Source organism: Poecile atricapillus, chromosome 14 (genome assembly GCF_030490865.1).
Source record: "Poecile atricapillus isolate bPoeAtr1 chromosome 14, bPoeAtr1.hap1, whole genome shotgun sequence".
Classification (NCBI taxonomy): domain Eukaryota; kingdom Metazoa; phylum Chordata; class Aves; order Passeriformes; family Paridae; genus Poecile; species Poecile atricapillus.
The window spans coordinates 8,806,024-8,824,299 of NC_081262.1; the positions used below are offsets into that span (position 1 = coordinate 8,806,024).

Here is an 18,276-nt window from a genome sequence, read left to right on the forward strand (position 1 = left end):
GCTAGCAATGCATTTCAAAATGCTGGAGATAGATACCCACAGAAGAGCTGTCTGAGACTGTATTTTTATCAGAGTAACCAGGGTGATGGTGTAGTTTTGCCAATTGTTTTGGGAAAGAACTTGAAATATGCCATTAGCACATTGTTCAGAAAAATAGTCCTAAATCTGTTAGATCAGGGAGTAACTTACAGAAGGGAAATAATGGGCATTTCTTAGAATTGCTCATACAGCTGAAATAAAAATAAAATGATTGCTGGCACTGGTGCCTTTCTAGGAGTCCTTTGGGCTCCCAGTGCCCAAAGCTGGTCATTGTAGAAGTGCAATTATTCTGTGCCAGGTTATTGGAGCAGGACCTCAGCTGTGTGTTCTTACAGTTTGGTTGGGTCTGTAGAGTGTTGTGATTTTTCCATGCTCTGTGGAATACAGACACATAGTGTTTCATACATGGCAGAACAAGAGAGCTTGTTAATTCTGTCATTTCAAACGAAAATAGGTCACCTGCATTCGGTTTGCACCCATGAGCTGAAGCGAAGGAGGAAATGAAAGTTTGAGGAGCTAAATACGGTGATCTGCTCTGTGTTTGTTGCAGTCCTTCTTTCACACCGTGCTGGAGAACAGCCCGTTCTGTGACTCCATGGTGGACAACAACCTGCGCATCACCAACTGGAACAGGAAGCTGGGCTGCAAGTGTCAGTACAAGCACATTGTTGACTGGTGTGGCTGCTCACCCAATGACTTCAAACCAGCAGATTTCCACCGGTTCCAGGTAACTGAGCTCACCTGCAGAGAGGCTCTTCCCCCTGTGCTGCGTGGGGAGAGCTGGCTGAATGCATGGCTGCAGCTGGGAGGGGGAAGGGAAGCTTTGACTCCATCAGGCAGGTGGAGAAGGAGATGTGAGGAAGCTCTGATCTTAACTTCAGGGGAATGAAAGATAAGTTCTCCTATGTTTTGGCCCTGGAGACATACCACTGCATGGTATGCCTCCATAAAGCACATAAGTCACAAAAAGCATAAAGTCACAGAGTAACTCTCTGGACTCTTGGTGTTGGTAATCTGCTGTGCTAGGAAGGAGGGAAGCTTGACACAACTCTGAGTGTACCACTATTGCATGGCAACTCTTGTGAGTTTATTGTAAAAGGTTTTTTCCCACGTTCCAGCTCAGGTGCTTTCATCATTTCACAAAACTCCTGGCTTTCAGTGTTAAGCAATGTTTATCATCTTTAAAAAAAGCTTAGAAGTTGACTGGCGTGCGTGCTAGAGACTTATATTACAAAAAGAAAATCTATTTTCGTTATTAGATTCATCAGCACGATCATATTAAAGTTTATCTCGTGGTTTTGGTATCCTTAGTCATGAGGTTTTGATCACCCAGGTTTGGCAGGACTGTCTTAAAAGGTTTAATGAGTTCCTTTGTGATAGTTTCCTTAAGGCAGGCATGAGAGTGAGTCCTGTGCTCAGGGTGCACTCAGTCTCGAGGCTGTATCCGGCCTGTGTATCTTCCATGGAGAATGAACAGCCGCTTGTTTCAAGGTCACCAGATTTGCAATTCCATCCCTCCAGCTCCTCAGGGTTCCCTGCATAAAGCATGTTTGTTCAGGCTTTGTGTGGGATGGGGAATGTGTTACCCTACAGCACAGAAATGATGACTGCTCTGAAACAGAGATCTTTTCTTTACTGTAATGTGCTGCCTACCAGGCACGCTTGAAGTCAGTGACACAGGCATTCACAAAAAGAGCAAATGAGATGTTATCTAAAAGAGGCTCTGCTGCCCCAAACACCAATCCCAGGGAATTCTCCAGCACAGAATAAATGGCAAGTCTTCAAAAACTCCTGCCAGACTGCAGAGCCTGACCTACTCCAGGCTGTGAACCCACAACAATATTGCAGGAAACAATCAGGTAAACTGAGCTGGAGAGGAAAGTTCAAAATTAGAATAGATGTAAAGGCAGCTTCTGACACTGCTGAGAGAGCCCCTCACATGAGCACACGGCTCCAGAAGGCCGGAGCTTGCTGTTCCCATGGAGGCACAAAGTGAGCCGAGATCACAAAGCCCACAGCATTCGCCATCTCAGAGCAAAACTGAGCATCCTCAAAAGAATTTTCCAACCATCTGGGGCACTCAAACTCCTTGGCACCTCAGGACCCATCAAATATGAACAAGGCAAAACAAAGACTTTTTGAAAGCTAATGGTATTTGAGTAGCATATAAAGCAGTTATATGCCCAAGATTGTGTCAAGCACTGAGAAAAAATCTGGGAATCTCCACTCAGAAGTGGAGAAACCTCAGCCACAAACGGCACCTCTCCCAGAGACCTCTTGCCACCTCCTAGCAGCAAATCCATACACAGAAAATGCTGCTCTGCCTCTTCTGAGCCCTAGTGCCACAGTACACTTTGCTCCCTGCATAGCACGTGCCAGTGCTGCACTGTCTCCAGGCTAACGTGGGGGTTTGGAGAGCATTCCCCAGCCCTCCTGCACTTGGAGAGCCCTCCTGAGCAAGGCAGCGGGGGTGGCTGTTGGTCTGAAGGGATTTTCATTGAGTAATTATGTAGTTTTTAGCCGAATCTTAACATCACTCCTAACAATGAATGGTGCCAAAGGTGACCTTTTAAGTCATCTTTGCGCATGGAGAGAAATGGTTCATGTCCTCAGCTCCAACCCATTGCTTAAGACCAAGTGTCACGTCTGAAAACGGGAACTCAATGTCTTTTCCTGTCCTATCCCAACAGCAGACTGCCAGGCCAACGTTCTTTGCGCGCAAGTTTGAGGCCGTGGTGAATCAGGAGATCATTGGCCAGCTGGACTATTACCTGTACGGGAATTACCCGTCGGGCACGCCGGGGCTGCGCTCCTACTGGGAGAACGTGTACGAGGAGCCGGACGGGCTGAGCGCCCTCAGCGACGTGGCCCTCACCATGTTCCACTCCTTCTCCCGCCTGGGCCTGCGCAGGGCCGAGACCTCGTTCCACGCTGCTGGGGACAACAGCTGCCGGTCAGTCCTGCCTTTCCTGCCCTTCCAGGGGACACGGGCACCGCCAGCCCCTGGGGGAGCCTCCTTCTGCCAGGCTGTGCTGCCTGGAGCCTACGGCCACCAGCGGGGCCAGGCAGCTGCAAGTGCGCAGCGCTTATTTCCAGGAGTATTTATGTCCATAATAAAGTGCTGGTTATTCCGGGTTGACATTATGTGACCTGTTTGCTGCACTTTTAAGGAGCTCCTCTCCAGCCTGATGAAGACTGACAGGATCCAGTTGGGCAGTGCTACCCCCACTGCTGCGTTTCCCTTGATTAATTTCAGCAAGTGTATTATAGCCTCGGCTCCAAAACCCTCCGTGTGATTGCAGCAGAGGTCATGTTCACCTCTATTATGCTTACCAAAAGCAGAGGACAGGATTTCAGAACAAATCTGAACACAGGCAGGTTAATGGTCCTTGCTTGTTTGTTCCCCTGGGAGCGCACATGGAGTACAGAGAGCTTGCTTGGCTCAGTTTGCCTGCTTGGTGCAGCTCTCTGTGCCAGAAGTGCTGCAACTGGTAAGATCTATTAGCATCAAATACATAAAATATATGTAGGTGTTTATATTTCTCTATATATAGCTAGATATATTTATCTCAAAAGTTCTTATTCTTTAAAAGGAAATTCCCCCTATATTCTAGATTCCTTTTTAACCTATAAGCCTGGCTAAGGAGAATTCAGTCTTACAAGGGATTTGAAGGAAGAATTCCTGAAGTTAGACTTGCACAGAAAAGGCTCTCTTCATGGTAGATGTTTGCTGCCTGCAAACACATCTGAAGCTGTTTAGATTCAAAGCAGAGAGGGTTCTTCTTTTAAAGTCTTACTTTACTATTCCTTAATTCCATCTTCAGAATGTATTTCTGCCCTTTTTTATCCTAATAGAAAACACATAGAGCCTAAGCCAGCGAACACTCCATGTGCTTTGATGGATGGACGTTGCCCCTCTCGTGTTCTCGAGAGGGAACCAAATGTGCCTTGACCTTCCTAAATTAGTCATGGAAGTGCTGAGCAATGTCCCATTTAGAAAGATGTGGCAATAAGTGCTCCAGATTCCTATTAGAGTTTTGTCAGTGAAGGTTACCGGTGCAAAGCAATAAAAGATCAATAACAATTAGACAGAAATAATCTCTAGTAGCATGCCTTCCTTATATGAAATAAAGGCAGACCTAAGGAAGTCCTGGGTCATTTGTCCTGCAGGGTGAAACCAGCAAAGGGGATGGGGACTATGTATAACCAGTACTGAAATAATTTGACAATTACTTTAGTTCTCACTCCTTTTGCCAGTGTTCTGATGCTGATTGATATCAATTATCACTTGTGTTTCTGAGGAACTTTCCATTGCACAGGAGCTCAAGGTGCTTTTCAAGCTTGCTCAGATTATAGATAGGGACACCGTGACTGCAGCTGTCTCCAGGATAAAGCACAGCTCCTTTACAGCAGGCTGGAGCCTCATGAAACAGTGCAGGGAGGAATTGCAAACGGTGATATGGAGTGGAGGCTTCGTTTTCATACCTGAGCCCCCTCAAGACACTGTGAGTCAGCATCCAGTTCAGATCAGAGAAAGCTGCATGATCCTCAGCTTTATGATTCACATCTCTTCTCTTTCAATACTACTCTGTCCTTCTGGGTGTTTGCACCTATACCTGTCCTCCCTCCCTCCTGTGGATTTGCATGTGTCTAATGCAGTAATGGAGGGATGGATTTGGGCTGAGCAGCTCGACAGTGTTCCCTTTGCTGTGGGGCTGAGCAGAGCCCCAGGCTGGCTGATCCTGCATGCAGCACCCAGCTCCTGCTGCGGGAGAGCGGCTCCCACCTCGGATCCCCCTTGGAGTCAGGCCCATGCTGCCACCCACAGTGGCCCCGGGGATGTTTGTAAGAGCAGCTGCCTCACACACTTTCCTAACAAGAGCCAGCCCACAACCTCAGACAGTCTGTCCCCCCCAGACTGCTCGGCTACCAAAGGAGATTGAGTGTCAGCATCTTCCGTGGGAGCAGCATTAATGTGCGATTGAGATTTAATTCATTTCTTCCATCTCTAGGCATTTTCACTCTCTGCTGCCAAGAGGCAATTTACCCAGACTATTTCAAGAATATTGTAAATATTTGCTGCTGCACACATATAAAACAGGAGGTCTTAGTACTCAGAACAGAAGTCAGATTGTTGGTGGCATTGGCTGTGTAGCTTTGCAGTGTTTTTGCTCGGTCCATCAGTGCTGGCCCTGTTGGTCCCTGTCTTTTTATGTTGATTTCTCCAGCTCTAGAGAGTTCCTTCTGGGTGTTGCTGACCTCGTGCAATGGAAAGTCTTCCTTGGTGCTCATCCTTAGTGCTCATCCTTTAATTGTGGTAACAAGCCTAAGGAGTCAGGCTTAGCTGACTTACTGGGAAGGTGTGATGCTGGTTGGTTTAACTTGTTTTGCAGTTAAAGCCAGTGCTGTAAAGTAGCAAAATATTTGATTTCTGAGCTATGAATAACACATTTTTAATTATTTATGCATCCATATGTACCCAAATATCTTTACAGATGTTTCTGAGGCCATAGCAGACAATCAACCATGCATTTTAATTAATTGAAGCTGTGACTGCAATGTCTTTAAATATCAACTGCAACTGAAGGCTTCCAGATCTTTCAATGACTGGTTTTGCACAGTTGTTTGACCCTTTTTCAAGGTGGTGCTTTTTTTTAATTATTATTATTATGACTAAAAGAATCACAGCAAAAACAATCTCAAGTCTTTAAAGAATATGAAGTTTTTTTCCTAAAATAAGGAGATCTAAAATGGGGACAGGATCCTGGTGTCCTTCACTGCAGTGCCACCCTGCAGAGCCCTTGGGGATGGAGGGGGCCCAGGGGTCAGTGCCTGGTCACACAGCAGTCCCTGCTGTCCTGTGCAGACAGGCACTCACCCTGCTGGGGCAGGAAAGGCAGCCCTGCAGCACAGGCACCATCCTGGGGCATCCTTTATCCCCATCCTTTATCCCACAGTTTATCCAAGCAAACAGTGCTGCACCCCAGCAGCCTGCGTGTGCCTCTGGGTGCCACTTTCTACCAGGAGAGGTGTGAGGGAGAGGAGCTCTCTGGCACACAGAGGGGCCTCCTAAAGAGCTGTGGGTATGGAATTCATGAGCCTGTATTCTTAGTAACATATTTTTACGTTTCGGGGTAATCGGAACAGCCTCATTTGATAATGAGTCATGAACACATTTGAAATCTCTTAATGTACAGTGGTGCATTTTCTAGTTTAAATGAACGCTTCTTAAGCCACTAGCTCCAAGTAAATGGAGATTTCATGTCTCTCTTGTGTAACTGATGAGCATGTGCTGTTTTACAGATACTACCCCATGGGCCATCCAGTTTCCATCCACCTTTACTTCCTTGCTGACCGTTTCCAAGGCTTCCTGATCAGGCACCACGCAACCAATCTGGCTGTCAGCAAACTGGAAACTTTGGAAACGTGGGTGATGCCCAAGAAAGTCTTCAAGATCGCAAGTCCACCGAGTGATTTTGGGAGGCTGCAGTTCTCAGAGGTGAGTGTTCATAGCCACTCATGCACACCTCTGGCATCATAAGAGAGAGAACACTAAATCAGCAGCCTTTGGAAACTGTATTTCCATGCAAATTTGAGGTGAGGGTGGCTTTCTAGCACAGTGCACATCCTCATCATAAAAGGAGATACCATTGGCAGTTCAGATCTGTGGTCAACGCTCATTTCTTACATTACTCCCTTCTGCTTTAAAAACAAATGGAAGGCTTTTATTGTTGTCAAAGGGACTCAGTAATTTAAAAGTAACTTAGAAGTTTTGCCACTGTACTTGTTGTGAATGCTGTGAAAGGCTCCTGGGGAAAATGCCATTTTTCTGCAATTCTAGATGTAAATGGTGACATGTTTAAATATGTCTCTCAAGAGTACGCTGGAAAAACCTCATAAAATTAGTGGTAGTCAGGTACTGATAGCACATGTGAGCAGAATATTGATGTTGTAACACAAGAGAGAAAATTATCACAGCAGTGGCTGAGATTTCCCACAAATCTTGTTTTTTTTCTAGAAATTTGTCCCAGTGTCTGTCACAGAGTATAAAAAATCTACCTAAAATATGTCAGGAAAGTTGACCACTAATAGGACCTGACATCTGTGTTTTGTTTTAAAGATACAACTGTCTAAGCAGTTAATTTCATGATTTTTCTTGTTAAGCCGCAAATTTCAATTAAGGTACAAAATTGATTGAAGAAATGTGTTCCAGTCATTATGGCTAAGTCCATAAATTACCATCTTCTTGGGCAATTAAGAAATGCCTAGGTGGGATTCAGTGTTTTGGTGTGCATGGCAAATCCATGACACTAATGTGCCATTAAAGAGATGGATGGAAAGTGTGTTTCATTTGTCAATGTGTCGGATGGTAGGCCTGCCATTTCATGCAGTGATAAATGTTCATACAAGCTCCAGTTCTTGTGATTTGTAGGAGTATTTCTGCTGCTTATTTAGTACTTTTAAGAATTTAATCACCGGTGAGATTTTTTGAGCATAAAGAAATATTTTCTTCTATTTGAAACTCAGCAAAAAGAGTTTTGGTGGCTCCTTACTTGTTTTCATTGTATTTTCCTCACCTAACATCTTTAATTGTCCTCTCCTTTCATAGATGATTCATATTTTATAAAACCAGGAGGTACAAAGTAAATAATTAAATTTTTTATTTTTATTTTTTTTATCTTTATTTTTAATTTTTTAATTTTTTTTTTTTTTTTTTACTTTTTGCCTTCCCTTGGCTTTCAGGGATCTTGGAGCCAAATAATTTTCCCAGTCATCCTGCTGTAAATCTAGCATTAACTTCTTCAGCTTCAGTGTGGCTGGAAAGCTCTGATCTGCTACTGCTTATTAAAATGCCACTGCTTTGTCAAGGTCCAGCACGTGGAAGACAAACTTAGCAGTTTAGCTGAGATGGAAGCATCGGTGTTCACAGAAAATAAAATAAGGATTTATGCTTATTGGCACATAGAGCTGCTTGTTCTTCAGCAACTTTCACCCCATGATCTGGTGGGAATTTAAAGCTGAATGGGGCTATTTTAGCTGGGAGCTTTCTCCTCTCTCCCAGCTCACAGCACTGGGGCCAGCAGGAAGAGCACACAAATACGCTGCATTGAATGTGCTCCCGAGTGTATTTGTGACCCTGATGCACAAGTGAGATTGCAGCAGAGATGATGGGATCTCTCCAGCCCCTGCCCTCTGCTCCTCTCAGAATTCTGTTCCTGAGGAGCAGATTTCACCCCACAGCCTGGACAGACCAGTGGGAAGCCATCAGCCAGCTGGGCTGCCCCACAGCTGGGGGGAGTTAATGACAGTGCTAATGGCACACGGCTCCTGCAGGCTGTGGCAAATAAAATCAACTTACAGGAAATCCAAGAGAGATGATTTCCAAGCATGGAACTCCCACACTTCCTATAACTGGCTCATGCACAGTGCACACACCGTGTGTCCTGCCAGCCTGGGTCCAGGCAATGTCTCTGTGGAGGGCAGGGGATTGATTTGCTGCACAGAACTGAAATTCTCAGCTCACCGTCTATCAGCTGAACACCAAGTTTCTGGTCTTGTTAAGACTCGTGATTCATCACAGAGAATAAAATAAACTAGGTGGCAGGCAATTAGTGTGCATTGTGTGAACCTAATGGTCCTGTTTGTGGTGAGCAATGAGACACGAACCCATAATCAGGGAATAATTTATCTTGGGAAAATTTTATCTTGGGTTCGAACAGAGATAGAAACAGAAGTTTTGAGCCAATGAGAGATTTCCAGCTTTCCAAGCATATCCTGTGCACAGTGCTTGCTCTTGAAGCCCAAAATAAAGGTGATTAAAATAATGATGTGGAAAATGTCAGTTTTTGTGCCACATCCTTTCATAATTTATCAGATATTCATTACTGCTTGATTCCATCCCATATTTGGTGTATTCTATTTGAAAGTGAAAGCCTACTCACAGTGTTCTAAGGAGCTGTGAAACTTATTATAGGGCTGTAGTATCTCTTGCCCTGTAAAATCAGACATCTCAGTAGTGGGAACTCAGCTCTGTAAAGTTCAAGGGTTATAAACCTCTAACCAGTGCTTTAAGTAAAATTCCCTATAAAATACTGTGCTTCTAAAAGCAGCTGGTACTGCAACCTGTGCAGCACGGGAAAGTATGTCCCCAGCTGGAAAGCAGACATGAAGGGCAGAGCCCATAACAGAGTGTACAGCTCCCTGCCTTTCCCTCCCCAAGGTGCCTGTGGAGCCTTGGTGTGAGCCCTGGCCCTGGGGCACACAGGGATCCAGGGGTACCTGTCCTTCCCTCCCCTCTTCCCCTGCCCCTGGAACTTTTCATTTGCTTTAGGGAACCCAAAGCCACACCTGCACAAAGCTTAACAGCCAGACAACAATTGTGTTACAGTTTTCCCCCAAAAGCAGCCTTAGCTCTTCCACAGAGCAGTCTGATAAACCTTTGTGCATGTGAACACATCTCACCATTTCCTGTGCAGCCTGGCATGGAGCAGTGTCACCTGGAGGCTGGAGCAAGGGGACTGTAACCTTCTGATTTATTTTCTCAGGGATGAGAAATGAAAGAGAGAGGGGAAACAGTCAGGAGTGAATGCTTAATTTTTGAGGATGAAGTAAGTTTTCTGCAGGGAGTTCTTCAGTAAGAAATACTGAATGTGGTGGAAAGAGCTTTCTTACAGACTTTTCTTTGCCCAGGAGGGTGTAGTTTTGTTTCACATGTTGTGACTTTATTATTTCCAGGTCCCTTGAGCACCTGTAGGTGTGATATGGCCGCACCTCAGTGAAGGTTGGTGGAGTAGATAATAAGGTCTGGTCAGGAAATTTTCTTTCTCAGCTTATTTCCATACATATTCAGTCAGTCTTGTCAGGAGAGCACACACTGACAGCTCCTCGAGGCGTTCGATGCTTGGGTCTGATATCTGGGCTATGCTGTCTGGTTTGATTAGCTGGTGTGCTGGGTGAAATACCTCTGAAATACCAGAAATGCTGTGCTGATTGCAGAGTAGTGGAAGGCTCATTTTGTCTCATACTCTGCAGTGTCATAGCTCAGTAGGAGGAATTTGTGTGATGACAGATGGATTTAGGATGGTAGGGTTTTATTTTACTGACCTCATAGCTTTTTGCTTATAGTCCTCCTGTAATTTGTCTGCCAAACACAGGGATTTATTTACAAGGGACTGGAGACTGGACAGTTTCCAGTACAGGTAATAGGTATCAGGTAATCATTATGTTTTGGGGATTTGGGGGGATTTAGGCATTATATTGGAATCACTTATTCTCATGAAGTGAAATGAAATCTATAAGAAAAATCTCTGAAGTAAATGAGTTTCAATTATTTCTTACACTTTCAGGAAAGCAGGTTCTGAGCATGCCCTTGTGAGGTGAAGCTTAGGGAAAAGGACAGCTCAGTGTGGGGAAAATCTGCAATATCCACATATATTTTGAAAGTGGGAATCCTGCCTGTGTGTCTTTGGGTCTCCAGAGGTCACCCACATAGGCTTTCTGTAGAGGAAACAAATCAACTCTTTGGTCATCTGCACTGTTTGGAGATTAGGGCAAAAGAGGACCAGAAGGAGTTTGAGATGTTTCAGACCAGAGCTGCCTTCAAAAGCAGAAGTGCTGCCCTCAGTCCTGCGGTCACAGGAGAATTGATGCAAAGGTTTGATAGTGCTCAGCCTCATAAACACATGCTGGCTTTCGTGCTGGGATCTTGAAGTCTCCCCATTGACCTAAGAAAGTTTTTCCATTTCTGTGCTGTCTGGTCAGAGATGCTGTTTTTAGTAGTGCACAAGTGTTAGTGGCAACAGCTTGGAAGTTCGTGTCATCCCCCAGGTTATGGGTGAACCATTGAAATTCATATAAAGAGCACTGAAACTTGAAAGCTGCTAGGAAAGAGAAAGGTCAATTAAATATTTACACTAGATTGTGAATCAGCTGGTTTACTGTTAGTGAATACATTAAAAACAATGTCATTGTTATGACAATAAGAGTTTACAAGAAATAAATTCCCACATGAGGCAGGAAGGGAGTGCAAGGAGACAACATCTCATGGGTGGACTGTAATAAAGAACCTGATGTGACTTGTCCTAAAGTCAGCAGTCAAAGTGTCTTTCCTGGTCTTAGCAGCAGCTGGGCAGGTCTCCAGGGCAGGGTCCATCTCTCAAGTGTGCAATACATTTCCATTACCCAGGAGATGATGGGTCATTTTTTTTTCTGTGCATAGGCTGTGTCCAGCCATTAGGCTGGGTCCCTTTTTGACTGCTTCTGTGGAGGGAAGAGAGAGCTGCTGTCACCTGTTGTGTCACTCCTAAGATAAAGAAAACCTTTTTTATCAATCAAAAAGGGAGCAAAAAAGCAAGCCTTCTTGCTTGCCTCCCAATTTGTGTATGCATTATGATCTAAGGTGATGTTGCTTTTATGTGTATGTATAATTCATGTGATTAGAGAAATATGATTTGTGTCTCTTGAGAGCCCTTATTTGCCATGAGGGTCTCAGGTGCTTACAGAGATGATGCTACCAGCCCTGTGCTCTTTCATTTCAGATTGGCACTGAGTGGGATGCCAAGGAAAGGCTTTTCCGGAATTTTGGAGGACTCCTTGGGCCAACAGATGAGCCAGTTGGGATGCAGAAATGGGGGAAAGGCCCCAATGTCACCGTGACTGTCATTTGGGTGGATCCCATTAATGTAATTGCAGCAACATACGATATTCTGATTGAATCCAGTGCCGAGTTTACTCACTACAAACCACCTCTGAATCTGCCCCTGCGACCTGGTGTCTGGACAATAAAAATTCTGCACCACTGGGTACAGGTAGCTGAAACCAAATTCCTCGTTACTCCTCTCACCTTCTCAAATCAGCAGCCTATCAAACAAGGTAAGTTTTATTATTTGCTACAGGAATAATATAGTTATTTTGTCTGTATTCACTCTAAATGCTGCTGTTAAAAATGAAGTAGCACTGTATTGGAAAAGGATTAAAGGGATTTTATAGATACTAAGTGAGAAGAAAATTTTGCACTAAGACAAATGGAAGTGTCTGTATCCACTCAGTAAAACACAGGCACTTTGAACAAAAGACTGTTTGTATCTTTAAATTATGCACAGTTCAGAATCCAAGAGAACTTCAGACTCAATAATCTAACTGCTATTGTAAAAGCCATCATTTAGAAATTGAAAGAAAAATTGACCTTTCTGTGTTGCTTTTCATTCATGTTTCCTCTTAGAGACTTACATGTGTTTAAACTGTTTTCTTGACAAAGCCTGTGTGTTGAACAATAAAAGCATTAATATACAAAATGCTGGATTAGACAAAATTACCCTAGGCCAGAGCTCACCTGACATATTGTCAGGTCTAGGCATTCCCTTCTGCCTGATACCTGCCAAAACCTGCTCAGTACTTGCCAAGCAGCTGTGTTACAGAAATATCTGCAAATACAGTCCTGGGACCAGACCCACACTGACAGTTTTTAGAAGGAAACTCTTTTCTTGCTTGCCCACAGCAGCCCTGAGCCATCCAGACACAGAGGCCATTCTGGGGCTGCCAGGCTCTGCAGGCTCCCATGTTTGCATGGCACAGGCATCATCCGAGTGCTTGGGTCTGCAGACAAGTGTGCTGGGAGAAGAGGGAACATTTTACAGCCACACCTGGTTTTTTATTCAGTAAGATCAAAACAAGCTTGTTGCTCTGAATATCTTTACCATTCTTCTTAAAGTGCTCAAGTACTTCCATCTGCCCAGTATTAATATTCATAACTTTAGACATCTTAAATTTCCTAGATACATGAATGATCCTATTAAGTTTTCAGAAGTTCTTCTTCCTGACAAGGCAGCAAATAAACTGAGTCAGGCATTTACCTTCCAGCATAACGTGCTGCTTCTGTAATGCAAACAGCAGCAGACAACTGCTGAGAGCTAATGCAGCCCTTATCTCACTCAACAGGAGTTTGATTCCACACATTTCCAGCACAAGAGTGAACTTACTGATTTCTGCTGCTAACATTTGGTGGCATCGTTTCTTAAGCAGAAACTAAACCACCTCCAACCCACTGCTGTTAACAGCTAATAGGCAATGATAAATTGTGAACAGACACCATGTGTAGAAGGGATGCATTTTCAAAGTTTGAGGCAGCCTGCTTCTGAATGCCAGCTGCCACCAACTTGTCTGCTGGCAATTAATGAATTCCATGTTCTTTGGTAATGTAACATTCAAGGCATAAATTGGATGGAAAACGTGGCATGTAGCCAGCAACCCCCCTTGCTGCTTTTTCCTACAATGTGAGAGCCCCATGGACAGGTAACCATGTGTCAGACTTCAAAAATAAGCTCACACTTCATGGTGTAAAGGCAAAACTCCCCTTGGTCCAAAGTCTGAATGGGGAATAATTCCACTGAAATTGTGTAGTTACCCTGTATTGCCCATTGATACACCGGGCTCATATTTTTTGCTTAAAAGCCATTCATTCATATGGTAACTAGAATCTACTACAGGAATGAAATATAAAGCTTGGGAACAATATTGTCTAGGAAGAAAGTCTCAGGAGTGATTTGCTACTGATGGTGTGATGTGTAATCTGTAGATGACTGAGGCATGGAGGTAGAGAAGCAAGTTAATTACAGGGGCAGGCAGTGGCACTGCTCTGTAGTTAGAATTGTATTTACAATGCAAATTCCTGTTTGTTTTTTTAAGGCTTTCTGTCTCAGTGACACTATTGTGCTCTGTGCAGGCAATCATAATTCACCTTTGATTTCCAGCTTTTTGTCAGTTTGTCACCACTTTATTCTTTAAATACATTTTTCTCTGCCAAATGAAGTCATATTGAGAGTATGACAGAAGAATTAGAACTTCTAAAAGAACCATTTGAGTTACTGTAAAAAATGCAAAAACTGCCAAAAATCTTCTAAAATGAAGGACTAGTCTTGTCTTAACATTAAAAATAAAACTAAAAGACATTATACTTAGCCAGGAGTTGTCAGTTGAAGAGGGGAATATGTTTTATTGGGATTTTTTTTAAAATTTACCTTTTTCCAACCATCCTCCCTCACCACCAGCAGCATCTCCTGCCCTCCCCTGCCCTGATAAAAAACCAGCTCTTGTCAGAAAGATTGCCCTGGACTGATACATTTCATAGCACTTTGCATGTCATTTCCTCAGTAATGATTCTTCCCCCTCTGTCTCATCCACTCCAGATGTAGAAAGTGGAGTCCACAATGTTACAGACATAAAAATCTCTCCATGATCTTGTGAGCAATCTGCTTTTGCCATGCTAAAAAGCATTTGCACAAAACTGGTGGCAGCCACTAACATCTTGTATCCTGAGAACATGGGCACGACAACAATCTCTGTATTTCCTAAATCATTGCTTATCTACACATCACTTCAGCTCAGAGCACAACAAGGAAAAGTTGTTTTGGTTTCCCAGCATCATGAAGGGAGCCACCGGCTCTTCTTTTGAATAATCAAAGTAAAACACGTTCATTCCTGTATCATGACTCTCAGAATTCATAATTGCATTCAAAATAAAAAAATAATCATGGGACAGCTGCCAGCAAAGATGTTCTGTTTAGCAGTTTATAAAAACAGCATATGCCACTCATTTATTCATTTTTCTACTCCCATTTATTTATTAATTTTGGCCCAAATTCTGTGCATGCAAGCAAAACCTTAAAGGGAAATCGAGAGTGAGTGTTTTCTTTGATGCTGTGTCCAGATGTGAGTAACTGATAGAATGTAAATTGTTTTAAAACACAGATTCATTGACCTTTTCAAAACCTGAATCTGTGAGAGATCAGATCTTACATGGAATTTCTGAGGATGCTGTTTGGGGTATTTCCACTGTAAATATGTCTCCCTAAGCTATTTCAGTAGAGAGTCTATAATCTAATGTTATTTATTCCTTCCTGCTCTTTTCCCCCCTCCAGTCATCCAAATCTGTGTCTATTTTCTCTGCTTTGAGTTGTGTCACTGATCAGCTCTGCCTTCAGCAGATACTCTGGCTCAGGAGTGCCTGCAAGTATTTGCCTGGTTGGAGAAAGTAAAAAAGAAAAGAAAAGGAAACTAGATGCATTTGTGATGAATCATTTGGAGAAATCAAGTTCACCTTCTCCACCAGAGTCTCCTTCTCTCTACCTCCTGCACAGACAGATTCCCATTTATTCTTCTAAACATCAGTTTTGAGGTTCTCACCATATGGTTGAGTGTGTCAAAGCCAAGTGCTCCATGCTTGTTGTAAAGACACAGGAGGGCTGCCAAGGACCAGCAGGATGCTCTGGGAATATTTGTGTCAAGACAAAGAGGGAATGGGATGTGGAGAAGACAAAACAGGGAGCAGAACCGTGTAAGATCACTGGCAGATCACACAGGAATGGGGACTTTTGCTGGCAGCTTTAGGCAACTGAAATTTGAGTACTCAGAGACTCGAGGCCAGATGTCCTGCCCCCCTGTGAAGGGACTGCAGAGGCAGAAGCAACCAACAGGTATCATTCAGAGCGTTAGCCAGCAGCTCCCACACTATAATCCAAGCTACCAGCAGACTTCAAATCCTAAAAACCAGCAGTCAGTAGAGGTTGTCTCTGCATCCCCATCATCCCACTTTTCCCCCTTCCCTGCTCTTTAAAGGGCAGGTGTGATTGACTCCCAGGGTCACAGTGAGGGGAAGAGAAGAAGCTGAAGCAATTTCATTTTTAAATTTGAGTTTATATTCACAGCAAAGTTTCCCCAGCGCTCTCCCAGCTGGAGTGCTGATAATGAGTTGTCATCCGTTTAATGGATAGTACCTGTTCCATTAAAGCCAAATAGGTTATTGTGAGCCACTAGCAGGTTCACTTCTGGGGCAGAAAAAGCCCCAAAACCTCAAGATGATAGTAAACCATGGATTGTAAATAAATGAATACATTAAAAGCTCTTCCTCCTTCAAGCAAGGAGAGAAGTGAGAAAGAGCAACCTCCTTTTTTGCTTTAAGAGAGACCTTTCCCACTCTATTCCCAGCTTGATGGCATGTCCTGGACATGGGGCTGCTGATCTTTGCTGCTCCCATGGAGCCTGAAATACCAGTGCCTGGTCCCTGTGCCCCCAGACTGCAGCCACCCCTTCCAAGGGCTGTCAGCATTAGCAGACATGGGCGATGCACTCAGGCACCTCCACGGCCTTTTGACCTAATCCATATTTATAGATCATCTCAATTAGCAGATACTGGGAAACCTTTGTTTTGCCCTTGGTTGTTTGCAGTGGTTCAATCAATTCTAATTGCATCTATACGGATTATAAAGTGGGTGGCAACTTGTGTCAGAACTGCTGTGATTTCTTTAAATTAACCAGAGGTAACATGACATGTTCTTGATAAACACAGTAATAGCAGCAGGCAGGCGCATGACTGCAGAAGAGCAGACATGCCCTGGAATCAGCATTCCGAGAAAAACCCTGAAGACAGGGATTTGCTTTGAAATTTAGTTCAGATCCAGCTGACAAGGAGTCGATTAGCTCCACAATGAGCAAATGCAGCACTGTCTTGTTTGCTGCAAGAGAAAACAAACAAAATGTCAATAAAAAATTACCTCTTTGCCAGAGGGTTTTAACACAATTCAAGTAAAGAAATAAAGCTGTATGTTCTGTGTTGCTTAAAAAACCCACAGGTCTAGCGCCTTAATGTGTACCAAGGTAACCACATTTTTCATTCCTTAGCCCACTCTCTGTCTAAACTAATTTGCTTTTTCTGCAAAATGATGAACAAACCCACAAAAAAATGCAGAAATCTCAGCCTGTGTGGCTGGCTATAGGCTGTGTGTTTAACCCAAAGATGTTAGACCAAGAAAAGTCAAATGAGAAATGTGTCTTCACATGGGAGTGAAGAGCAAATAAAAACAGGGGTCAAAAATAACCAAGTTTTTAAAAGTTATATTTTCAAGTCAGAGGAATATATTTTGCATTGATAGACATCCTCCTGAAGTCAAAGGGCTGGCAAAAAAAGTCTGGCTTAATGTCTGCAATTCAGCTAATTTTGAGTTGTTTGTGCCAACCATACAGATTTAAGTGTCTAAACATTTAGATGCAAGCCTTACATTCTTCATTATTTTTTCTCAGAGCTCATGCTCTTCCTCATGACACTTGACTGAAGTGTCAGTGCTTCAAGAGCACACCAAGTAGCTCCAGCCTCCTCTTTTTACAACATTTCAGGGCTTGGGAGCCTCCCTGTCTCTCTTCTCTACCAGCTCAGTAAATTATGGAGTTATGATTCTCTGTCATTTTTGCTTTAATGCAAAGAGGAGCAGCCCATCTGCCACTGCCTGGATGAGCAGCATCCTCCCTGCTTTGCACTATGAACTGTGTAACAAACACTTCAAGCTCCAGGAGAGGCTTCTGGGTCCAGCCCCCAGCATTTCCTGTTGATGAGTACACTGCAGTCAGGTTCTGTTACCCAGCTTCTCCTTTCTAGGATGTGCTGCCACCTCTCTTGGGGTGCTGCTGTGCTGTGGGGTCCCCACCAGCACCAGCTCAGGGCTCTCCCTGTGTCTCGAGTGGAGCAGCACCTTGCACTGTGGGCAGCGGCACCCTTGACACAATCTCTGCTGCTTTGCCCGAGTCCTGCAGGTCCTGCAGGTTTCATCCTTTCCAGTCCTGATAGTCCAAGTCCTGAGGCCTGGGACACGTACAAGGCTGAGCCAGAGAGAACAGCAAGTTCCATTTCATCCTGTTTCTTCTCTGAATAAAGATCTCTCTTGTTCCATGCACCGAACACATGCGCAACAGGCTTTGATTCAACGAGCTCCCTGAATTGCCTGTTTCAATCAGATGATCCTGCTAGTAATGCCAACTTTTATTTATTTGGGAATTTTTACTCAGAATGTTTCTATTTAATTAATATGTTGACAAACAGTCTTCCATATTTAATTGCTTCCAAAGGAGGAAATTTAATAGTGTATTTGTTCTGTTTTTTAAACTGCAGTGCTCTGGCAGAGCACGTTCCTTACACATGTGCACAGATTGAACTCATTTTGACTACAGGTTATTGTGGATATCTATCATTTAAAATAAAAAGAGGGGTTTAAATAAATGCAAGAACAGTTAAATGATGTATAATGGTGATGGGCATCTGCTGAACCACTTTAATTGGGGGTTTGAAGTAAAGGACTTGCACAGCATTTGATGTTAAAGACTTTGCAAATTTAACAGCAAAGCTCCAATTAAACGTCCCTTTTTCCCTCTAAATAAATACATGGATTTATTTCCAGCACCTGAGATACTGTC

The 18,276-nt window shown here is 43.6% G+C and overlaps 1 protein-coding gene across 2 annotated transcripts in view; it reads left to right on the forward strand.

Moving 5' to 3' along the window:
• The window catches only part of XYLT1 (xylosyltransferase 1), a 178,697-nt gene that overhangs the window by 151,369 nt on the left and 9,052 nt on the right, over nt 1-18,276 (forward strand). Inside the window, exons 7-10 of one of the 2 annotated variants that reach the window (XM_058849974.1) lie at nt 590-766; nt 2,730-2,992; nt 6,343-6,538; nt 11,577-11,910. In XM_058849974.1, the coding sequence (XP_058705957.1) occupies nt 590-766; nt 2,730-2,992; nt 6,343-6,538; nt 11,577-11,910 (970 nt within the window). The remainder of the gene's footprint in view (nt 1-589; nt 767-2,729; nt 2,993-6,342; nt 6,539-11,576; nt 11,911-18,276) is intronic. The other variant, XM_058849975.1, reaches the window with a different exon arrangement.